The sequence below is a fragment of the Sciurus vulgaris genome (assembly GCF_902686455.1).
Source record: "Sciurus vulgaris genome assembly, chromosome: 2".
NCBI classification, from domain to species: domain Eukaryota; kingdom Metazoa; phylum Chordata; class Mammalia; order Rodentia; family Sciuridae; genus Sciurus; species Sciurus vulgaris.
In genome coordinates this window covers 192,605,585-192,629,521 of record NC_136462.1, presented here as the reverse complement: position 1 = coordinate 192,629,521, position 23,937 = coordinate 192,605,585, and the positions used below count along the sequence as shown (strand labels likewise).

General features: G+C 49.3%; 2 protein-coding genes across 12 annotated transcripts in view; one reads left to right on the top strand and one right to left on the bottom strand.

The window, feature by feature from the left end:
• STAU1 (staufen double-stranded RNA binding protein 1) overlaps positions 1–11,421 on the top strand; it is a 54,422-nt gene extending 43,001 nt beyond the window's left edge. For 8 of the 11 annotated variants that reach the window (XM_079127033.1, XM_079127030.1, XM_079127025.1 and 5 more), the window contains 8 exons: positions 1,967–2,197; positions 3,626–3,769; positions 6,272–6,418; positions 7,411–7,486; positions 7,637–7,956; positions 8,541–8,663; positions 9,470–9,555; positions 10,018–11,421. In XM_079127033.1, the coding sequence (XP_078983159.1) occupies positions 1,967–2,197; positions 3,626–3,769; positions 6,272–6,418; positions 7,411–7,486; positions 7,637–7,956; positions 8,541–8,663; positions 9,470–9,555; positions 10,018–10,033 (1,143 nt within the window). In that variant the 3' untranslated portion in view covers positions 10,034–11,421. The remainder of the gene's footprint in view (positions 1–1,966; positions 2,198–3,625; positions 3,770–6,271; positions 6,419–7,410; positions 7,487–7,636; positions 7,957–8,540; positions 8,664–9,469; positions 9,556–10,017) is intronic. The other 3 variants (XM_079127028.1, XM_079127031.1, XM_079127027.1) reach the window with 1 other exon arrangement.
• Positions 11,422–19,022: 7,601 nt separating this feature from the next.
• Positions 19,023–23,937, bottom strand: part of CSE1L (chromosome segregation 1 like) — a 39,238-nt gene continuing 34,323 nt past the window's right edge. The window contains exons 23-25 of the mRNA XM_079128830.1: positions 23,009–23,155; positions 22,104–22,335; positions 19,023–21,375 (exon numbers count right to left, since the gene is read on the bottom strand). Of these exons, the coding sequence (XP_078984956.1) occupies positions 21,286–21,375; positions 22,104–22,335; positions 23,009–23,155 (469 nt within the window). The 3' untranslated portion in view covers positions 19,023–21,285. The remainder of the gene's footprint in view (positions 21,376–22,103; positions 22,336–23,008; positions 23,156–23,937) is intronic.

The following is a 23,937-nucleotide window of genomic DNA, read 5'->3' as shown; positions in this document are numbered from 1 at the left end:
CAACCCAGAAGAGATGCTTTCTGAGTTCTTCCACTTAGATTAGTCTCCCTTACACTCAGACTTCAATACGGTTTCATCTGGTTTCTCACGCTTGCCATGTTTTTGAGCTCCATCCATGTGTGTATTAGTAGTTTATTCCTCTGAGTTATAGTCTTGTATGAGTGTGAAACAGATTATACCTTGTTCAGTAGAACAATGTATAGCATTTGAACGGTTTCCTCTTGGGACTGTTTTAAAGCTGCTGTGATATTCTTCTGTAAGTCTTGTGTACATGTGCACTCAGAATTGTTGAGTTACAGGGTAGATACTTTAACTTCAATATAAAATTGCCAGTTTCCCAAAATGATTGTACTGATTTACATTCTAACATTGAATATCGTAACAACACCCTGCCCCAGCCTGCTAGGCAATTGTTCCACCACTGAGCTACATCCCTGATCTTTTAAAAATTTTATTAGGTATTCATCTGAATATATATCTGCCAACTTCGTGATCATCAAGTTTTCTTCTAAGACCTTTATAATTCTCAGCTTTCACATTTAGGTCTGTGATCTAGGTATATGATCCAAATAATGATTTTTCTTTTTTAAAATTATAAGACAGGGGCTGGGAATATAGCTCAGTTGGTAGAGTGCTTGCCTTGCAAGCACAAGCCCTGGGTTCGATCCCCAGCACTGCAAAAAAAAAAAAAAAAAAAAAAAAAAAAATTATAAGACAGGGTCTCATGAAATTGCCTAGGTTGGCCTTGAGCTTGCTGTCCTCCTGCCTCAGTCTCCCAGGTTGCTGGGGTTACCAGTGTGTGCTACTGCACCTACCTAGGTCCAGTTAACTTTTGTTTGTGGTATAAATTAGTGATCATGGCTCAGTCTCCCCTAACCCTTGCCATGTGAGTATCTAGTAACTTTTTAAAAACTTTTTGATTGCTTTGCTGTGTTTGCTGAAAGTCAGGTGACCATCTTTGTGCAGGTCTGTTCTTGTACTTTGTTCTGTGGAGTTGTTTGTGTATCCTTACTCAATACTATGATAATATAGTTGCTGTAACTTTACAGGAATTCTTGAAATCTGGTAGTGTAAGTCTTCTAATGTTGTTGCTCTTTCAGAGTGTTGAGGCTAGTGTACGTTGGATTTGATTTTTATTTTCCTTCCGTGTGATCATGTGATCGCTTCAGAATGCAGTTGTTTCTGTTCATACTGTTTTAGGTCTCCCCATTTTTGTTGGCTTAGTTTAAGAAAAAAAAAGTTAAACACTAAATGGTTCCAAAATTTCAAAACTGCACAAAAGATATGTTCACATCTCCTGCAGTCTGTCCTGCTCCTCCCACCTGTGGTGGCTCATTGATTTCTGCTTTATCCCCTCTGTGTGTCTTTTTGCAAAAATAAGCCTATAAACACACGTGTGTCTGTGTTTGCCAATACATCTGTAAACCTTTTTTTTCTAACAGTTAAATTACCAGACTATATACACTCCTACGGTTCCGTTTTTTCACTTAATATATACTGTAATTCACCTTCTACCAGGGCTTAGAGATTTTTTAATTCCTGTTTACTGTTGCTTAGCTGCCAGTATTTAGCAAGCTCTGTCTTGGCTGGAGGCTTACAGCAGATAACACACTTGAACTCTGGGCTTCAATGATTTCTGGGCTTTTCTGGGCCAGCTTCTGCCAATTGCAGTGGGTCACACTGAACCCAGGACCTTGGGGAAGAGGTGAGCCATTCTGATGGGGTTGGGTGAGAAAGTCCCCCTTTTCTAGGCCTGAGTGATTCAGACTCGGCAACCTCAGCCAGTTTGAAGAGTAGGAAGAAAGGGAAGGAGAAACTCGCCAAGCCCCCTGCTCGCTGTTGCGCTGTAGCTGTGTGTTGGCTTCCTGGGCCCCGTCCTGGTCCCCGACCTGTGTGCTTCATGAGGAGTGAGTGTGCCAACCAGTGTGCCCACAGCTTCTAACAAGTGTGTCACGCTTTCACTCAGTCTTTCCCTCTGACACAGGTGGCCCGGGAGAGTGGCCCGCCCCACATGAAGAGCTTCGTGACCAGGGTTTCGGTTGGGGAGTTCGTGGGGGAAGGGGAAGGGAAGAGCAAGAAGATCTCCAAGAAGAACGCGGCCCGGGCCGTGCTGGAGGAGCTCAGGAAGCTGCCTCCCCTGCCTGCGGTGGAGCGCGTGAAGCCCAGGATCAAGAGGAAAACCAAGCCCACAGGCAAGGTGTGCGACCCCATCTGATCAGGGGGCCGCTGTCATTGCCCCACAGGGTGGACAGTTGGAAGCCCGGCGGCTGTCCCTCAAGCCAAAGGGGCGGGACTAAATGCCTCATGCTAGACCTGACAGACCCTTCACAGATGCCACACCAGAACCCCAGGTCGGGTCAAGATGAGGCCACTGAGTGGGCGCAGGTGTGCGCACCTCTGTGGAGGGTGCTCGCTGCAGCCCCGAGGTTGCCCTGCAGAACCTTAAGCTTGCCTGAGGGGCATGTGGGCGAATGGGGGGCCTCTGTCCATGACCAGCGTGGGTCCTGAGGTGGGGGGAGGGGTCTGTGCGCATTTACTGAATGCTGCCGCCTTTTGGATTTTTTTTGAACCCCACTAATGGACCTGTGAAAACATCGACCACCAGAAAGGGGACAGGGTTCCATCGGGGGTGTGTTTGAATGCTGGGGTCCATGCTGCTGTGATTTCCAGTACAGTTTGATGCCATGTCAGGATCCAGATTTTTCTTCCTTCAACATTAGCATTGCACTCTTCCTTTTCGTGCTTCAGGGGTCCTGGAAATGGCTTCTGATAGTGGAATGGGTGAGGAGTCCTTGGCACAGGAGGCCAGCAGGCAGTACCTAGGACTCTCAGCTGCTTTCCATGTGGCATCAGTTGGAGGTTACAAAAAACAGCTTTCGGTAGTGGTCTCTGGATTTTCAGAAATGGTTAGGAAAGCCGGAACCCTCACAGTGTGGTCTGTTTCCTGTCCACGCATCTGGCCAACTTCGGGCTGAAACTCTCTGGGAAGACAGTGTGTGCTGGCGGTGCCCACAGCTGTGCCCCTGCTGTCTTGCCCATACAGCGCAGCACGGCCCCTCCTGACCGGGTGTTGTCTGAGGTGATCTGAAGCACAGGGCGGGGTGCGTAGTTCATGTGCCCACGGCCCCGTCTTATATATGGGACGTGATCAGCTGCAGACTGTGGTGTCCTTATGGGATCCAGGAACAGTCCCCTGCAGATACTGAGGGACAATTATACAGATTTCTGGGGAAATGGAGATTTATATTTTTCTACCTCTTTATTTACTGTCAGATGCTGAAACTTGTTAAAAAGCAGGCACCACCAGGTGGCTCATGCCTGTAGTCCCAGCTACTCAGTAGGCTAAGGCAGGGGGACCATTTAAGACCAGCTTTGGTGACATAGCGAAAGAAAATAAAAAAGCCAGCATTGTAGCGATGCTTGTGTGTTCACAGTGAAATACTGATGTTGCTTTGCTAAGACCTTAGTGTCACCTTAGAAAAATCAGAAGTCATAAAACATCTGATTAATTCTGAGCCACTAAGTCAGTGTAAAATCTGTCTCCCATCACGTGCCGACTGAATTGCTGGGTCTGTCTTGGCAGTAACGTGGCACACAGTTTCTACACGCACTGTTTCTTTCACAGCTACAGACGAGCCCAGAGTATGGCCAAGGGATGAATCCAATTAGCAGGCTGGCCCAGATCCAGCAGGCCAAAAAGGAGAAGGAGCCGGAGTACACACTGCTCACCGAGCGAGGCCTCCCCCGCCGCAGGGAGTTCGTGATGCAGGTGGGTGGCGTGGGCCGGACCGCCCCTGTCTGACGACATCCGAGTCCTGATGGAGTAGTACATCCAGGGGCTGGGCGCCCTCCTGGGGACGCCAGGTCCACACTGTCACCATGAAGAACGCATTGCTTGCAGTTACGCAGCAGTTCAGATCTGTGCACGTGCTGTTCACCTCGGGTGCTGCTGTGTCTGTAGGGGAAGGTGGAGAGAGCACGTGGCTGGTGGATCTCGGTGGGTCTTGTTCTCCTTACCTCCTCGCAGGGTTATGATGTTGTTTACAAAAGACAGATAGCATAAGCGCTAGGGACAGACGAGTTCCTGCTCCTCGTGCAGGGTCTGGAATACCGGGTTGGCTCTTCCTTAGACTAGGGTACGGAGTGTTTCTCCTTGTGCTTTGTTTATGAAGCAGTTCCCTCTCATGGGCACCTTAACTTACTTGCCCCCTGAATTTAATTATATTTTCTAATGAAAAACTCTACAGCAGTCTTCCCTATTCTGAGGTTTTACTTTCTGGAGTTTTAACCATGGTCAACCTAGGTCTAAAAAAATTAAATGGAAATTCCAGAATAAACAATTTGCAAGTTTTAAGTTGGGCTCCATTCTGAGTAGCAGGGTACCTTGAGCCACTCTGCCCCATCCCACCAGGAGTGTGCAAGTTCTCTTTTCCAGTGGACGCAGTGCGTACTCCACCTGCTCCCTGACCACATGGTAGCCACCTCGATTACCAGGTGGACTGTCTTGGTGTCAGTGGCCATCCACTGGGGGTTTGGAGATAAGAGAGCTGCTGCACTCAATCTGTGTGGCATTGCAGCTTGTGAAGATGTCTCTCATCCTGGTGTTTCTCCTTCCGAGTCGGAAGGTGGGAGAAGTGAGCCTTTCACGCTTTGTGGAGAAAGTCAGTAATCTGCCTGAGGTGAGGTGGCTGGGAGATAGCCAGGCTGGACTCAGTCCCAGGCCACTCTTGAGGGGAAGGACTTCCTTAATTCTGTCCTTGTGGCATTGCACTTTTTGTTTTGGCAGCCAGGGACCTGTGGTCAGGACCAGTGTGGAAGGAGGTTGTAAGCAGGTGTGCTGGAATATGTTTAACAGCCAGCTTTTAGGGAGAGGTGACATGGCGGGAAGGAGGTACCCAGGTGAATGCCTCTAGAGACACACATGTGCACCTGTACTAGAAAGGGGAGCGACACACAAGCTTGGATGTGATTTTCTTTTTATTGTTATTTGTTTTTTTTAGGTACACATGACAGTAGAATGTGTCTTGACATATACATACATGGAGCATAACTTCCCATTCTGTGGTTCTACATGATGTGGCGTTCACTGGTGGTGTGTTCATACGTGAGCATAGGAACGTGATGCCCGATACATTCCACTGCCTTTCCCGTTCCTACCCCCTTCACCTATTCCTCCAATATAATTCTCTTTATCATAAATTTCATACACCTAGAACTCTACTGTGAAAATCACCAAGAGTAGTGTTACAGAATCAGCACAGAATGCTTTATTACAAGATCCGGTTTAGCTGGGCATGCTTGTGATTGATCCCAGCTACTTAGGAGGCTGAGACAGGACGATCACAAGTTCAAAGCCAGCTTGGGCAACGTGGCAAGACCCTTTAAAAATTTAAGACAATAAAAAGGGCTGGGGCTATAACTCAGTGGTAGAAAGCCCCTGGATTCAATCCTCAGTGCAAGGGAAAAGAAAACAGTATCCAGTTTGGCAAAGAAGTGGCTCATGTTATTGACAAATCCATACTTTAGATTTTAGTCTAGTGTGAATATTGGTTGATAGTTTTGTTTACCTTATCAAATAAGATGAAAGATGTGTAACTGATGAAGTGCTTTCTCTGCTGAGCTGGATAACTTATACAGCCTGTTCAATCCCCAGCACCGCAAAAAAAAAAAAAAAAACTTCTACAGCCTGGCAGATGCTTCAGTTTTTTGTGGAGTTTAATGGCTGCAGACTTCACATGCTTTTAAACTTAATCTACACTTAGTAACCTTTTCCCCATCACTTTTAAGTTTAGAGTTTGTCAGTAAACACCTTAGTCTCAAATAGGAACGTTTGTGGGTGTCTGTGGTACATATATTCCCACCACAGCTGATTTCAAGTGTTCAGCACCTCTGTCACGGTTTGGGAAGAGATGTGCAGTGGCAGGCAGCCAGGCCGTCACGAGACTTCCTCATGTAGATGTGATGATGAGGCTCCTCGGGAGCGGAGAGGGTCGAAGCATAGTCCAGTGGAAGTGCTGAGTTGTGCACTTGTCGCCTCTGTTAAAGTAGCTGCGTGCTTATGTAGTCGAACGTTTCACGAGGTCCATGTGGAATGGCCAGCTCTCCAGATTCCCAGACCTCCAGTAACTGGCTCTGGCGGAGTGGCACAGGCAAGCTGCAGAGCAGCCTGGCAAACTGTGCCATCCAGCTCCGACCATTGCCATGTTCCTGGCCAGCATGCCTGCTGGTAGCTGAGGGTGAGCGTTGCCTGTGTCTTGACTGCTCTGTGCAGGTGAAGGTGGGAAACCACACCGCAGAAGGAACGGGCACCAACAAGAAGGTGGCCAAACGCAACGCAGCTGAGAACATGCTGGAGATCCTTGGTTTCAAAGTCCCGCAGGCTCAGCCCACCAAACCCGCGCTCAAGTCAGAGGAGAAGGTGACCGCTCGGGCAGCCCTGGGAACCCCGGCACCTGTGGAGGCAGCTCAGGGGAGGCTTTGTCCTCCCCGCAGCAGAGTGGCTCTGCCACGCAGCTTCTGACAGTTGGGACCACATGATCTACTCAGGAGGGGACTTGCCTACCCAGGGGCTCCAGGCGTGGCTTAGGGCCAAGTGGTTATTCTTTGAGTGTGGTCACAGTCTGGAGAGTCTGCTGGAGGGCAGCTTGCCTCCTGCCCATTTGTAGGATGGGGCTTGATTTAATGAGGGTGACTCTGTCACTTGTGCTCTTAAAGTGAAGCCTTGTGCTTCTTTTAATTGTGGAGTGGGCTTTGATTTCTCTGGGACAGTGAGATGATGTGATATTGGGCCAAATCTGTAGGATTGGGAATTCTCTTATGTGAACTGAACACCAGATGAAAGTAATCCCATGCTGAAATGTCACTTTTGCCAGCACAGCCTTGCCTTGGATGCCCTCTTATTTCCAGTCACTGGCAAGCTTTGGAATAAACCTGCAATCAGACTGGCCACTCATCTCTGCCAGTTGTATCAATAATGGCCACATTAATCACTGGAGCCCCAAATACTCATCATAGAGTTGGTATTTGGGTTTTCATCCCAAAAATCTTACTGAGCAGCATTCATAAGAATCCTTGTTAGTTTTCAGAAATGGTCTGACCAAATTTTACACAGCAGTGCACTCCTACCCCTGAAATGTTCTCTTTGGAAGTGTCATCTAATTCCTCAGTTGGGTGTCAGCTCCAGGAGGTAGTCTCGATTCATGGTCAGTGTCTCAAAGCTCCTTCCCAGACCGCACCTCTGGTTGAGCCCCTCTGGGTGCTTTGTGGACAGGCAGGTGTAGGGTAGGGCCGTGCTTTCCTGCTGATCACCTCAGCTGAGCCAGGGGGTTGGTAGTTTTGGACAGCAGGATCTTGGAACTAAGGTGGCCATGGTTTAATTCATACTCATCCCCTTTATTTCTCCCTCTGAAGACACCAGTAAAGAAACCTGGGGATGGAAGAAAAGTGACCTTTTTTGAACCTGGCTCTGGGGATGAGAATGGGGCTGGTGAGTGTGATTTTCGTGTGATCCAGATGTGGCCCTGGGGTGCATGCCTCCTGGGTGACGGAGTGGCCTCGTGGAGCTGGGGCGGTGGGCAGCATGAGCGCAGTGTTGCGACGTCTGTGGGTTTGTGTTTACCTGTGTGTCCCTCCTCAGGTAATAAAGAGGACGAATTTAGGATGCCTTATCTTAGTCATCAGCAGCTGCCCGCTGGGATTCTTCCCATGGTGCCCGAGGTCGCCCAGGCCGTAGGAGTCAGTCAAGGACATCACGCCAAAGATTTCACCAGGGCAGCTCCAAATCCTGCCAAGGCCACGGTAACTGCCATGATAGCCCGAGAATTGTTGTACGGGGGCACTTCACCCACGGCCGAGACCATTTTAAAGAGTAACATCTCTTCAGGCCACGCACCCCACGGACCTCTCACAAGACCCTCTGAGCAACTAGACTATCTTTCCAGAGCCCAGGGATTCCAGGTAACTGTTGGGCCTGAGGTGGGAGGGCTGGGCTCCTCAGAAAATGAGCTTTGCACCCTGTTTTTAAAATCAGTTTTTTTTCTGGGAGTGAGCTCAGTACTAGAGCACTTGCCTAGCATGTGTAAGACCCTGGCTTCCATCCCCAGCATTGCAAAGAAACCAGAAGGAACAGTAAAATTATGTTCTTTGTCCGGGAGGATGGGCGGGGCAAATGGTGGCTTGGCAGAAGGGTGATCCTGGAGAGGGAAGGAAGCACAGCCAGAATCACAGGCCTCCAGGGAAAAAGAAGGTCCTTGTCCTTTGGTAATCACATTTTCAAAATCCAAGTGATCTTATAAACAGAGCCTCCAACCTTTAGTAGCAGTTAGATCCCCGAGCTGACCTTCTGACCGCTTCCAGGCCAGGGTCCTACGTGTGCGTCCTCTAGGTTCCTGTGAGATTCTGGGCTGGGCCCTGAGCATTGGGGTGGGTGGTGGTGGCCACAGTAGGTAGGGTGCTCCCCACATACGGGCCAGAGCCGCCACCCTCCACCCACTCCTGCTGCCACCTCCCTGCCCTGGCCTCAGTTCTCTCTCCTCCTTCAGGTTGAATACAAAGACTTCCCCAAAAACAACAAGAACGAATTTGTATCTCTTATCAATTGCTCCTGTCAGCCACCTCTGATCAGCCATGGTATCGGCAAGGATGTGGAGTCCTGCCACGATATGGTACGTCACCTCTGGGCGGAGGGTTGGCGAGTTAAACTGGGTGGTTACTGGCCGCGGAGATGAAAGTGATCCTTCCATGACCTTGTGAACTGCTGATTGACAGATATCCTGAAAGTGAAGACTGATGGAGTTGATTGGTTCGGTCTCTTACTCTGTCGAGAAACACATTAGCTCCAGCTGGCCTGAGGGTCTGCTGGGACCCTGGGACTCCTCCAGAGACTGAGTTCCCTTCATCTCTGACCAGAGCAGGGAGTCGGGGTCCATGTTCTGGCAGCTGTACTGAGCCCTTCATTGTGGCATTCTAATAAGAAACCCTAAAACTGAGACAAGCATGGCTAGCAGACCTAAGCGCTGGCATTCACTGGATGGAATATAGTGCATGTATCAAATTAATGCCCAAAGGTAACGTAGGAAAAGGGAAAATGCACGCAGGCCTTTGTTTGAAGGTAAGATAGAGCACAGGCCATATAGCCCAACTCGTAGAGTCCCTGCCTCTCATGCGGGAGGCCTGGGTTCAAGTCCCCAGCACTCTGGGTTTGTGGAAAGAACGAACAAGTGAAGGTAAGATAGAAAAATGAGTCTGGTTACAACCCTAAGTGTGAAAAATGCAAAGAGGAATTATTTGGTAAAATGAACAGAGGTCGTGATTCAGTGAGGTAGCTGTGACTACTCTATTTTTTAAATTTGTTTTTCAAGAAGCTGCCTCTTGTTTGCTGGGATGGCAAGAGACACCCTTCCCTCCCTTGGGTGTGTCCTGCTGTGGCTCCTGTGGCGGGTCATGGGCTTACTGTCCCCTCTCTCTCTAGGCTGCGCTGAACATTTTAAAGTTGCTGTCTGAGTTGGACCAACAAAGCACAGAGACGCCACGGACAGGAAACGGGCCGGCGTCCGTGTGAGTGGCTGTCCCTCCTTGCCTCCTGCCTGCCAAGCCTGCACCTGTCCCGCCTGTCCTTTCCCCTGAGAGGTCCCCGCCCTCTCTGGGCAGTGCTGCCTGTGTTGGCTGTCTTGAGTGAGCGTGGCATTCACGTGGCTCAGAAGCTGTAGTGTTCTGAGGGCACGCTGCCAGGCCTTGCCCTCCCTTGCCCGTCTCTCCTTGCCCTGACTCCCGGGGTCCTGTCTTAGTTTTCTTGGATCTTTCCAGCATGTCTCTGTGCACATGCACACTGGCTCCCCCTCCTCCGCTTTCCGCCCCAGGGCGGCAGCCCCCACGTCCTCCTCCCTGCTTGCTGCGCAGCGCTGTGCTGGGAGCGCCTAGCTGGCACTGGTGGCCCTGGGGCTCGCTGCTTGGGTCTGGCCTTAGCTTGGGGCTCTTTCACTTCAAACCGGAGTCATTTTCATTTCTCCTTCCTTAAAGGTGTGGGAGGTGCTGAACATTTTCTGGCCATGAACCATTTTGAAATCCCAACATATATACTGAAAATACTGAAACTGCTTTGAAAATTTGGAATTTCTGATACGTCCAGTGGGCTGAGAGATGTGGCGGGTCAGAAGGCTGCAGCAGTGACGAAGACCACAGGGACTCGGGGGTGGCACAGCGGCACAGAGGCAGCTGCCTGTGGAGAGGCTCCGCAGGGAACCAGCCAGCAGCTCGGTGCTCGGCCTCTCTCTCTTTTTTCTCTCTCTTTTTGCTGTGTGAAAAAGAAACAGGAAACATGACCCTTCCTCATAATGGTCACTCAGACACTGTGGGACAGCCCTGGACAGCCACGCCAGCCCCAGAGCAGAGGCTTCCTCCTCAGCACGAGCCGACCTAGCGTGCTCTGGCCACTGCCTCACGTAGCGCCCACACTGAAACCACTGCTCTCTTCCAACAGTGATGCGTATTCTTCTTAGTTTCATTATTTTCTTTTGATTGATATGACACTATATAAAGTTTTCATTTGGGAGTTTCTCAATTGTATCTAGTTATATAGCACAGTTTAGAAACTTGTCTGAGACTGACTTTATCAGTAATCTAACCTGCAAAGATCATACCCATGTGTATGTGGTTATACGTTTTTACTCTAGTGGACGAACCCAGGGCCATTTCAGTACGCAGATTGTTGCCCTCTGGCTTAGCTGAAACAGTCCTGGCTTCTCAGAAAGCTCGATGAAGTCTCCCACAGTTGTATAAATTGGACAATTTAGGAATTTTAAACTTTAGATGATCATTTGGTCCTTTTTTATTTTTATTTTTGTTAATGCAACAGGACTTAAATAAATGAACTTTGATCTTTGTTTTAAAGATTATAAAAAAAATTGTGTCTATCCATCTGGCTCTTGAGGACGTAGCGTTCACTACACTGCAGGGTCGCTCACGGGCCCGCAGGCTGACTCTCCTTGAGTGCTCGATGCTGTTGATTAGGTCTCCATGAGGGCCGAGAAGGATGGCTTTTATACACACGGCTGTGTTGCTTCCGACGTTGTGCTGTTGTACACAGACGTGTGCACAAAGGTCTGCTCTGGTCCTGGTGAAAAGCGCGTAGCCCCACGAGTTCAGTACTGCTTCTGCCTGTTGTTTACGCTGGAACTTTCTCCCCATGGAATGTAAGTAAAACTTAGTGTTTGTCACCAATAAATGGTAATACTAAATTTTTTTTTTGTTAATTTATTTTCAGATGCCACTATGCTAGGTCGGTCCCCTTCCAAGTCTTCCCCCACCTTTTTTTTTATTTTTAAGAAAAACAATTTGTAATGCTTGTGTTTCCCTCTGGGCAAAATCCGAAGACCTGAGATAACTTTATATCAAGCCATTGATCAATAAACAGCTACTAATGAAGTTCTGGTCTTGTTGAGCAGTAACTAACGTAAAGGGAAGCTGTGACTGAGGTGGATGTGCAGGTGGGGCAGGGCCCGCTGCCCATGTGCCTTCCAGCCTGAGGGGCGCTGGGTTGTTTTGTTTACATTCATTTGTTTTTGTGGTCCTGGGGATTGAACCCAGGGGTGCTCTACCACTGAGCTATATCCCCAGCCTTCTGATTTTTTTATTTTGAGATAGTGTCTTGTGAAGTTGCTAAGGCTGGTCTCAAAACATGGACTCCTCCTGTCTCAGCCTCCTCCTGAGTACCTGGGATTACTGACTTTACAAAAGAAAAACCTTTTTTAGAAGAACTGTAAGATTATAAAGGTGGCTGCCATTGATCAGACTACCAGGCCTAACCTAAAGTGATCAGAAGGCATTTTATGTCTTTCAAATAAACAAACTAGTGGGTCAGTGGCTCCCATTGAGGCAGGCACCCCTGCAGGTTCAGAAGCCCTTAGGAGACAGTCGTGTGCCTGTGGCAGCTGGTGGTGCTCATGTAGCTGCGAGCTGAGTAGACAGGGGCACTTGGAAGGAAGGTGTCCACCTTGTGGTGTCTTTGCGTTTTGGGCCATTCGTATGAACCCACTCCTGGCGTCCACTGAAGCAGCAGTGGCCTGGGCTAACCTGGGTAGTCCATTCAGATCTGTTGACTTAATAAGCATTAAGTGTTAAAAGCATCGTAGTGAAAGAAATTATAGTTCAAAAATAGCACGTAGCACGATTCTCCTTTCTTCCTGTCTGTCCATACTAAAACATTTGTTTTGAAGTTACTTCAGACAGAAAATTTCAATTTTATTGAAATTGTGTCTTCATTCTCTCCATGTCCCTCAAATTCAGATATTCCACCAAGTCAGGAAGTCAGCAGTCAAGGGCCCGTCAAGCATGTGTTGCCTTGACCTGCCCGGCCATCTGGCTGTCCTTGGGCCCTCTTCCGCAGTTGACCCTCAGCTGGGTCTGGCTGATGGTGACCAGACTTGGGCAGTACTTTCTTGAAGGGAAAGCCACAGAAATGACTCCCAACTGAGTTAGGCCTAGTGTGTCTCGGCCCTGGTCGGCCACTTTTGCCAGGCAGGCCGCTCCACTGTGGCTCACGATTCCCGTGGTCCCCCGGGTGGCGTGGGAGGTGGGTTCCTGCCGCACTTCCTCCCTCCTCGCCCTCCACGGACAGTTCCTGCACCCCAGCCCCTCTGCAGCTGGTGCCGCCCTAGGTTGTAATGGTAAGAATCCATCACAGCCATTTATCTGGATGCTCTCATCTGTCCCAAATTGGCCACCAGATGTCTGTTCAAGGTGGCTCTTGTTTGTGTCCTTTTGGGCATGTCCTCATCTTGTTAGTTTTCTGCTGTGGTGAAGTATATATAATTTGTCTTAACACTGTTTTTAAGTTACAGCTTAGTGGTTTCATTTCCATAAGCGTTGTGGTCACTGCCACCATCTTTGTCTATAAAACCAAAACCATCCCCATTGGCCCATGACTGCTGTGCTTCCTCCCCAGACCCTGGCAGTCACCTTCTGCTTTACCTCTTGGTCATACTGACTGATCACCTCACCTAAGTGGACTTTTGCAATCTTTTTGTGACTGGCTTATCTTCCATTTTTGTGGAACGTGCCAGCATTTCCTACTTTTAAAAATGAGTGTTCCATCGTACACCCGCCCCTGCTCAGCTGGCACTGGACGGGCTGTGCTTTGGCTGTTTTGAGTGACGCTGCTGTGAACGCGTGTGCAGCCTCCCTCCTGAGACCCCGCCTTCAGTTCCTCTGGACACGCACCTGGAGGGGGCCTGCCGTTTCCGCAGCAGCTGTGCCCGCGTCCCTTCTTGCCACAGCGCACCAGGGTCCCGGTTTCCGCGCGTTCTCACCAGTGCTTTGCACCTTTCTACAGAGCCGTCCGTAACCTGAGCCACTTTGACCGAAGTGTTCTTTTATGTGTATCTTCAGTCGTTGACGACCTTTGTTCATTCATTCATATGCTGAGGAAGGAACCGGGGCCTCACGTGCCAGGCGAGTGCTCTCCCTCAGCCCCAGCCCCGATCGTGATTTAGATTTAGATTTGGATTTCTCTAATTATTGTGGCTCTTCTCTGGAGAAAAATGTCTGTTGAGACCTTCTGTCCGTTTTTTAACTGGGTTATTCGTTGTTGAGATTCGCAACTGGCTGTCATTCTGGGTCATTTTATCAGATGCATGCATGATCTGTGAATTTTTTCTTCCATTCCTTGAGTTGCATTTTTACTGTGTACAGATACATTTGCACGCACGCGTATGTATGTATGTATGACCCCCCCCCCGGGGATGGCACCCAGAGCCGTCACACCAGCAGCTCTTCGCTGAGTCACATCACCTAGCCCTTATATATGTATTTTCTTGGCAGTGGGAATTTAAACCAGGGTGCTGTTTTGTAAGTTGCTTAGGGCCTTGCTGCGTTGCTGAGGCTCACCTCAAAATTGCAATCCTCCTGCCTCAGCCTCCGGAGCCACTGGGCTTTGCAGGTGTGTGCCCGTGCCGGCCCCTGTATTCTTTTGATGCAAAAGTTTTAAAGTTTATGAAGTTGCCTTGGCCAAATGGTGTCATAGCCAAGCAGCATTTGTTGTTTTCCTCTGAGTTTCACGGTGGAAGCCTTACTTTGAGGGCAGCCCTTACCTTCCTGGTGGGTGTTTCCTCAGCAACCTTTGTTGAAGACTGTCCCTCCCCTGTGGGGTGGTCTCGTACCCTTGCTAAACACCTGGAATCCAGCCACGTGGGAGGCCGGGGGCTACAGGTTCCTGGGCAACGTCTCAAAAAAAGAGGGGGGGTTGCGGTGGACTCAGGTGGAGTGCTTGCCCAGCGGGCACCCAGGCTGGGCTGTGTTTGTGAGGGACTATTTAGGGGCTCTCCGAGTCTGTGCCCCTGGCCTGTGTGTCTTTTTAGCAAGGTCTCAAATCGGGAAATACGCGCCCCCCGGTGTGTCTCTTGTTAAATGGGCTCCTTTGAGGCTCCACCTGAATTTTCAGGTGGGCTGTTCTGTTCCTGCCCAGCTGCGACTTGGAGACCCCCCCTGAACTCGTTAGGACGCTGGGGTTCGTCCTGCTCTCCAGTCCTCATTCAGCCATTTCTCCAAGGAGCCCTGGTCCACTGTAGTGACAGAATCTAGCAACCAAGATCTCCAGTGAGCAGTCAGCGCCACCCACTGAGGAGATAAGGAAGGGGTCAGGCCGGCCACTCGTCTGGGTGCGCGCCCGCACGCGCACTGGAAAGCCACGTTTACACTGATGCCCCAGCACAAGGTTCTCTGCAGCTCTGCCCTCAGCACCTGTACTGAGGGAGGGTTTGCCCCTCCTCACCTGCCCGTTTTGTCCCTGGACTGTTCCGATGCCAAGCTTAGCCGTAGCTTCACCTGCCAGCACTTGCAGACACTCCCACAGCTGCGGACTGTGGCTCTTTGAACCAGCGGCCCTCCGTGCTCACGGAGCTGACGTGTGGGACAAGCCCTCGGCAGCAGTCTCCTGAGGTTAGGCTGCAGAGGCCTCAGTCCTTCCTGGCAAGCCAGCCATGGCCACTGGCTGAGTGGGTGCCAATGACAAAGCCAGGAAAGACCCCAGGCTGGGCCTGTGCACTGGTTACATTGTCAAAAGTTAGCTCATCACTACCATCTCTATGGGCTTAGATGAGACCAAAAAACAACTTGATTGAAATCTCCAAATTCACAAATAAGGGATTTGTGGAGCACTTGAGTTGTTGGAATTTTAACGAGGCTGTTAAAGAATGTGTTCATTTAAGAAGCAAAAGCCAACTCCAAGATGGGGGCGGGGATTTCGATTAATGAAGCAGGACCACTGTTTTCCTGGTGTGTCTTTGCCACCGTGCACTTGCACCGGTTTGCTCAGTGTGTGTATACAAAATATACAGAATGTCATGCGAAGCTATCCTAATTCAGTTAATCAGCATCCCACTGATGTACTTTATGATGTGCTTATTAACCCTGGTTCATATTCTAAGTTTTTAGATGTTGACAGACCTTTATTTTATTCCTTTTATTTATCTGCAGCGCTGAGACTTGAACCCAGTACTGTACACATGCTAGGCAAGCGCCCTACCACTGAGCCCCAGCCCCTGGTTCATATTTAAAAAATACTTTGTATATTCTTTCAAACATTTAAAGGCTCCCAGGCTGGGGCTGCATGGAAATCACCGAGCATCTGAGAGACCCCAGGTTCAGTCCCCAGCACTGCAAACCCACCCAAATCAAAACCAAAACCCACGCTGCATTGAGCGAGTGCCGAGGACTGCAGTGGCAATGGCTCAGCGGTCTGTGGCAGCAGCAGTTGAGAGGATTTTTTTACTTTAAAGGTGAACTCGGAAGTCACCCACAGCTCTGCCACTGTGGCACCATTGCTCAGAATTCTTGACCTCGTCACTCCATGGCTGGGTGGTGTCCCAGCAGGACCAGGTGACACAGGCCCCTCACCTTTACAAGCTGGTTGGATGGCTCTTGGTGGGTGTCCCCATTCCTTGGGCTGTAGTGACAGGACTAGCAGCGCCACAACTGTCATCACTGAGTTCAGATGGACTGGCAGGTGGCTGGGCCCTGCGCCGCCGCCGCCCTCCCCAACCCCCCCCCCCCCCCCCCGCGCTGCTTTATTCAACCTTTGCTCCTGACGGCTTAGAACTCACTGCAGATGATCACTTGGGCCTCTGTGTTTCTGTGCAAATACTCCCTTGGGGCCTGCCTAGCTGCTGGCCGGACCTTAGCTTGCCCAGCAGATCATGCCCCCAGATTCTCTGGATTCTAGAAGTTATTTCCTAATTCATGGACAACAATGCAGATGTGGTTGAAGGCTGCAGCAGATTTCAGCTAAGAACACTGGATCCTCAGACCTTGGCCAGCCCAGAGACAAGGACCCCGGGCCCAGGGCTCCAGGGGGAGTGGCAAGGCAGCGTTCCCTCCGGGAGCTCTGTGCCAAGCTACAAGCGCTGACTTCACATCTCTAAATGTGGCTCCTTCCCGTTTTTGTGGCCACAGATTCTGCCTTCACAATTTTGGCCACTGTCTTTCAAAAGTGAGCTCATTTCTACTTCATCCTAAGTCAGTTTCCGCCTTGAGCCTGCACCTTGTGAGGTGGGAGGCAGCTCAAGGATCCAAGGATTGCTGGTCACATTCCCAGAGCTTTGGCGCAATGGAGGCCGGAGGGGGGCCAGAGCATGCATTTTACTGCCCTGAGAATTAATACCCACGAGTTCCTATCTTTCTAGTATGATCGATGCTCCTTTGGGTGGCACCTGCCCTGTGACTCTTCTTGCTGCTGGCAAAATGGAGGGTGGCCTTGGCATCTGGATTCCAGATGCACCTTGCACCTCACACCTCAGCCGGTTCTGGAACACAGGCTGCCCATGGGGCTTCCTAAACATTAGGGCAGGGTTGGAGGGGGTGGAGGGGAGGGTGAGATGTCCGGGGGTTGGGGCTACACAACGTGTTGAGCAGCCCCCATGTGAGTGTCCATCCTCGCCTGGGAGCGCAGGACCTGGGGTCCACAGCCTCTTCCTCTGCCCTGCTGGGCCCACCTGCAGAAACCCAGGAACCTCCTCTCCCCCAGGCCCAGAAGGGCTGTTCACTTTGTCCAGTTTTTCTCTGTCTTCTAATTTCACGGGAGCAAACCCAGAGGAGGGAGAGGACCGCGCACACCGTGGCTGCCCGCCTCACCTCCCCAGCCGTGCAGAAACGGCTTTCCCACTGGGTGAGAGACCTGCCTGTGACCCCAGCAACTACCTCCACGGAGGCTGTGGAGGTAGCGCAGAGGCAAAGTGCCCTTGAGTTCAGTCCCCAGCACCAAACAATGACCCTAAACGGCCTTTACTCCTCCTGTGTGGCAGCACCCTGGCACGGGGTGGGAGAACTGCTGTCCATCAGCCTGGGGCCAGGGGTCCTTGTTAGTAGGGGTCATGATCTTACTCAGAGAAGCCACTGGAAAGGGTTCGTGAAGAATCTGCTCTACCGAAGAGCAGTCCTCAGAGTACCCCGAGATGGACTCCTTCCAGTCACATACCCGAGCCACTGTATTTTTTAGAAAGGAAGGATTTGGATCAGAAAAATTCTTCAGCTCTTAGGACTCCTGCCCGGGAAGGTGGGCAAGGCTCCTGGTGAGGAGGGCAGGACGTTACACCACCAAAAAGCCAAAAGCCCGGGGGTATTACATTTTAAAACCACGCTGGCAAAAAAACAAAAGAAATCAAACAACAACAAAAACCAACCCACACACCTTAGCAAAGGACCTTGTACCACGCCCTTAACAACTATCCCCACTTCCCAGCCGTTCTGCTGGGACTAGGCAAGTTCTTGTATCTCAGGGCTAAGGAAGTTGACCTGTTAAGATTCTCAAACAAAAATCCTACACCTTCAAACCAAACAGCCGCCAGGCGTGGAGGCGAGGCGCAGGCCTGTAATCCCAGTGGCTAGGGAGGCTGAGACAGGAGGATCACCATTCAAGACCGGCCTCAGCAACTAAGTAAGAAAGAGCCTGTCTCCAAATAAAATATAAAAGGGGGGTGGTGGGGATGTGTCTCAGTGGTTAATTGCCCCTGGGTTCAACCCAGGGTACCGAAAAAAGAACCAAACGACACTAACAAGCAAAAGCAGAAGATCAAGGTGGGGGACACGTGGAATTCCAGCCTTCAGGCTGGGGGCACACCTTTACATTTACACTCCCACCATGACCGTCCCTTAAATGACAAGGGGTACAGGAAGGGGACATCCGCAAACGGGAACAATAAAGTGGAGAGGTGGATCCTGATGAGCCCAGGACACTGGCTGTCCCAGTCAGTGGGGTCTGCAGCCCACCTGCCCACAGAGCACTAGAGGGAACGGCTGAGGCCCGCCGTGTCACTCAGGAAGAAAAGCAAGTCAACAAACTCCAGGAAGAAGGCGCCACAAGAATCCACAAGCTAAAAGGGAGGGTGGCTTTGAGCACCCATGCAGGAGCATGAGAGGAAGACCATCCATTTTACCCTGATGACCGTTTTCTTTTGAGGGGTGCAGAAGTCGAGGCGGGGGAGCTGGGGAGGAAGACACGGGGTCTTGGCACACGTGCAGTGACAACTCAAATGGTTCTCTCCCTGCTGTTAAAAGGGAAGTGCAGGCAAAGCCAGGAGATAACTGGAAACAGGATGAAATGCCATGACGCCAACATGCAAAAGCGAAGGCAGCACGGGGAGGACGTGGCCCCCAGGGCAGCACTGCTGGCTCAACTCCAGCGCTCCAGCACAGGGCAGTCTCCACCTGCAGGCCTGGGTTAAATGCCAAGGTGGCCACGCCCACGGCAAAGAAATGCCATCTTCACGCACCCAGGGCAACAAAAGGCGGCCCATGTGAGGAGGAGCGTGCCGCCATCTCCAGGCAGGCCACTGCCCAGGGCGCCCCCTTGGGGTGTGTGGGACGCTCACCTCAGAGCTGGTCATCAGGTAGGCGCCAGAGGCCCTGTGAGGGCTGCCAACACAGGACGCATCCGCTGATGACCCTCTCTACCAAGGGAGTGTTAAATGTCCGGGAAAAGTCGAACACGCATCTACACGAGAACATCAACTGTTTTGGGGAAAAGAAAACCAGCGTTTCAAAGAGGAATATGAATGATCTTTAATTTTTAAATATTTTTCTATATTTCCCAAATTTTCAAAGACAAATACACATTTAAAATAAGTTTTATCTGGAAGGAAGGGAAAAAACCAGTTTGTTACAAGAGATGATCAGATGGCAGGGAGAACCCGTGGACCCAGCAGCAGCTTGGAACTCGGCAGTGACGCCCCCTTCAGTGAGGCCCTGTGCTGGGCGCCCAGTCCTGCACTCTACAGCTTCTCACCTGCAAGAGGCGGCAGCGTCCAGCCCTGCTCAGAGGCGGCCTGCTCCCTGCTGGCCCCAGCTTTCCTGCCTACTGCTTATTCTGCAAACACTCTCGGCTGAAGTTCTCTCTCTCTTTGTACCGAAGATTGAACCTGGGGCACATCTTCTGAGACACATCTCTGACCCTTTTTGTACTTTATTTGGAGACAGGGTCTTGCTAAGATGCTGGGGCTGGCTTTGAACTCATGATCCTTCTGCCTCAGTTTACCAAGCCACTGGCATTACAGTTGTGTGCCACCAAGCCTGGCAACCACCCTAAAGGTGGAAATTAAAATGTTCACCTTTCAGAAGAGGGTCCAGTCAGCTGCTCCAGGTCACACAGTGACAGGCTGCAGTTGAAACCCAGCTCCACATGGCTACAGTACTTGAGCATCACCACTGAACTCAAATCACTAAGACCTGTCACTCTAACAGCCTTTGCCTACCATGTGCTAACATAATCTTTAAAAGTCAGCTGGAAAAACTGCCTTTGATGATGGCATGAGAAGCCTCAATAGAAAGCATCTTAAACCACCTACTCAATCTTCAAACCGAGGAGGGAAAACACTGAGAAAATGATCCATCACGAGCTTCAGATGCTGAATCCAGTGTCCTCCAGAACAGTCCCTGCTGTGCACATATTTACTAGTGTTCAACAGCATCCACGAGAGCACAGCCAAGAAAATTTGAGCATCAAATGATCACCACCAATTTTCTTTTCCAACTTTTGTTTTTCTTTATAAATTCTTTGTAATTTAAAAAATAGATTCCGATAAAATCTCAATATCCTTCCAATGACCACTTAAGCCAAAATCGTCATGTTTCCACTGCTGTGTGAAAACCAACCAAAAGCAACAAAACCTGAAAAAGATCAGATGGTGGAAATACACTTTGATTACTCAAGTTCAAAGCAGCACTACAAAAACAACATGTAAAAATACTCAAGCCAGGTGCATGAGATTTGAAAGAAAGAAAAAAGACATCAATAACTTCTCTAGGAAATCCACTATGATGAATGGAGAAGCAACAAATCCAAAGTAAGCTGCCTCACAAGATTTAGATATTCTGATCCTTCATTCCCTAAGACAAACGCTACAGAACTCTGATGCCAGGCCACCAGAGAGCCAGTGCAGCCTGGCTCCCCTAGACCTCAAGGTTCCAGGAGGTCACGGCCAGGACACCTCTGATCTGCAGGAAGGAGGATGCTGGGCACGTCTCACCCATGCCCATTGTCTCCAGCGCCCACCCTGTGAAGCCAGCAGGAACCACCTGCCCCAAACGCGTGCTGCTGCCCAGGGCACATCCTGAATCTGCATGTCCCTTCCCCTTGCATATACACACATAAAAAAAGACAGATTAATCTGGATTTAACTGGTTTAGAAATCAGGATTTTATGGAATCCAGAGGGGAGAGGGAGAATTTGAAGTTCTTCATTTTTATAAAAGTATCAGAGAGCACCGAGAACCTGTCCTTGTGATGTTCTTAGACACACATCTTAGGCTTTACTTTATTGCTGATTACAGACTCAAAACTATGAAATGTGTGTTGCTTGGCAAGTTACACAAGTGATTCTTACTCACATTCCCAATAAAAGCTTAAAGACAGACAAAAAAATACAAAGGGTGAGAGAAATACGAATGGCAACAGCTTCCAAATAAAAGGATTTAGTAACAGAAGAAGCCTCCACAGTTGGTGTCTGCAGAAATGTAAAGTCATCCAACTCATGCAATGTTCAAATCAATGGCACACGCTGGACTATTAATACTCATCCCTCGAAGCTTCAAACTAGAGAATCCACCCACTTGTATTTATGATCACACAAACCATCTAATTTGCTCAAAGTTCAGCTTAAAGCAACATATTTAATATCCTTTACAAGATGGAACCTATAACACGTTCAAAAGGAAAAACTGCATTGTGGTTAAATGCAACCGCGCTCAGAAGTCTGTGGGCTCCTAAGAAACCGTGCTGGGCTTAGCAACGGAGGAAAACGGCTCACAGCAGGGTCACACTGGCCGCCTGGAGGTAGCCCTGGAGATACTGGAGCGCTTCCGCATTGAGGCTGGTGCTCACCATTGATGGAACCTGCAAGAGATGGAAGCCACATGCTGGGAAAGCCCTTTCTCGGTTAGCGAGGCAGTCACAGGGGGGAGGCAGTCACAGGGGGGACGCTGTCGTCTAGCACCCGCTCTAAGGTTCTCTACAAAGAAAAGACGAAGGAAGGAGATGGGCAAAGCACTGGTGACAGCACGGTCCAGGGGGAGGGCTTATTACACCATTTCTAGGCAGGTCTAAAGTTCTCCCTAACAAAACAAAATCAGGTCATATATAATGCAACTACACAGCCATCACGAGATCCACGCCGTGGTCCACTGTTTGATTTCTGGCAGGCTATGATTTAAAAAAGGCTACAAATGCCACATTTTAGTGAGGGATCATTTCATACTGGGAAACATTTCCATTCAAGGTTTTTTCTCCCTTTATTTTTACTCCTAGAACCTTCATTTAAAATACATTTGTTATGCTGGGGCTGGGCGCAGTGGCAGAGTGCTGGCCAGGGATGTGTGAAGCCCTGGGTACGATCCTCAGCACCACAAATAAATAAATAAGTAAAAGAGCCATCAACAACTAAAAAAAATTACAACAAACCTATTTGTTGTATATAATATGAAAAAGGGGCTCATCATTTAAATTAAAAATATACTTTATCTAAACTCAGTGGGCTGTAGCGTGATCACCCTGCCCAGTGGAAACAGACACGCAACTACCATCCTCTTGCTTCCGCCAACCAGACCTCTGCAGCAGGTACCTACCCTTCCCGGACAGGCAGTAGACAGCTTGTGCAGGGACTGTGCCAGGTGAATTTTGGGGTTGTTCACCATTTGACCTACAGGGTCGTGCTCTTTTTTCCCAGCAAATGCCAACTGGGAGAAGGCAGTCTGGTACCCTGGTGTATCTTCTATATCAATGAAATGCTCTTCATCTGGAATGGTGTCATCCTCAGGTAACTCAAAAAGGCCAATCAGAGACTGTAATAAAGGAGTCCTAGTGTGGAAGAAAGCAAGAGACAACAAAGTTCAAGGGAATGCTTCAAAGATTTAAATAAAAGCAATTCCTCAGAGAAACAAAACTGCAGACCCGAGTCTGAGGAGTAGGAAGGGTATTTTGAGAGTAAGATGGCTACCAGAGATACTCCCACCCAGAATACATTCAACTCCTTTGGTTATAGCACCTCAATTTGCTTTCTGGAAACGACTCAATCTTAAACCAAACCATGGTGCCTGAATGACAGGAGGTGAGTTAGAAAAGGGAGCACCCAGCTGCCACATCATTTTGTGGAAGACGCTGCTTAAGTGGGTCCAGAAAGAAGAAAGTAGATGTGAGAGGTCATGAGAAAGGAGCCCCGAGACCCTGTGCAGACAGGAGCTACCCTGCCCCACAGGGCTACTCTCTTAAATCTGGAAACCGGCTTAGCTGGGCTCCTAGTTAAGGCTGTCACAAGACAGTCTCAGACATATCTAGACCGGCTCTGGAAGGGGTCCATGGCCTTACCACCAACACCAATTAATACCCAGAGAACAGGACCTTGCTAGGCTCAGAAGCCATGTCCTAGGTCTGACAGCAGCCGGCAGAGGAGCTGGACCAAAACCCAGTTGTCTTGCCCCGAAGAATGAACTTGGTTGATTTTGTAGTCATAAGGAAGGAATGGAGTACTTACCACAGCTTGGTATATTCAGTATCCATCATTGGGGGACATTCTGTTAGTAATTTGGTTATGCCAACAGCACAGATCTTTTTCTCTACATTTCCAGATACTTTCTGAATTTCAGGAATAATGATTTTTTCCAAAACCATTCCAAACATTCTATTAATCAAAGCAAAATAAACTCACTCAATATTTAATATTACCACTATAAATAGTGGTTAAAAGATTAGATTTTATTCAAACTCAGTGACTCCTTATGAAATTAGTAAACTGCTAAATCAAAGGGCTCCTATTGTTGGTTAGACATGACAAAACCAACCAAAAAAACTCCCTCTCAAACCTCTACTCTCTGGCCAACTGCCACCATCCTTTGTGAATAAACACCACTGACATTATTACAAAGTAGACTCTTTGCAGGTGTGCTTGGTTTTGGTCTTGTACGCTTCTAAACTACTCCCATCAAAGCTGGGAACAGTGGTGCATGCCTATAATCCCAGTGGCTTGGGAGGCTGAGGCAGGAGGTTCACAACTTCAAAGCTAGTTTTAGTAAAATAGCAAGACCTCAAATTTAAAAAGGGGGTGGGGGGTAGAAGCTGACGATGTGCTGAATGGTTACCTGCCCTGGGTTCAGTGTTTGGTACTAAAAACAAACACCCACTCCATCAGTCAACACAGTGGGCATGCTGCAATCCCAGTGACTGAAGTCTAAGGCAGGAAGGTAGCAAGTTTGAGGCCAGCCGGGCAATTTAGCCCTGTCCAAAAGAATTAAAAGAGCTGGGGATATAGTTCAGTGGTACAGCCCCCCAAGTTCAACCCCCAGTGCTGAAAACAAATAGCAAACCCCAAAACAGACCACACCATCATTCCACTACCAGCATGACTGGTTTTTAAATAGCTCTGGATCTTAATTTCCCTTATTTCTTTGCTTCCATAGGTCTAAG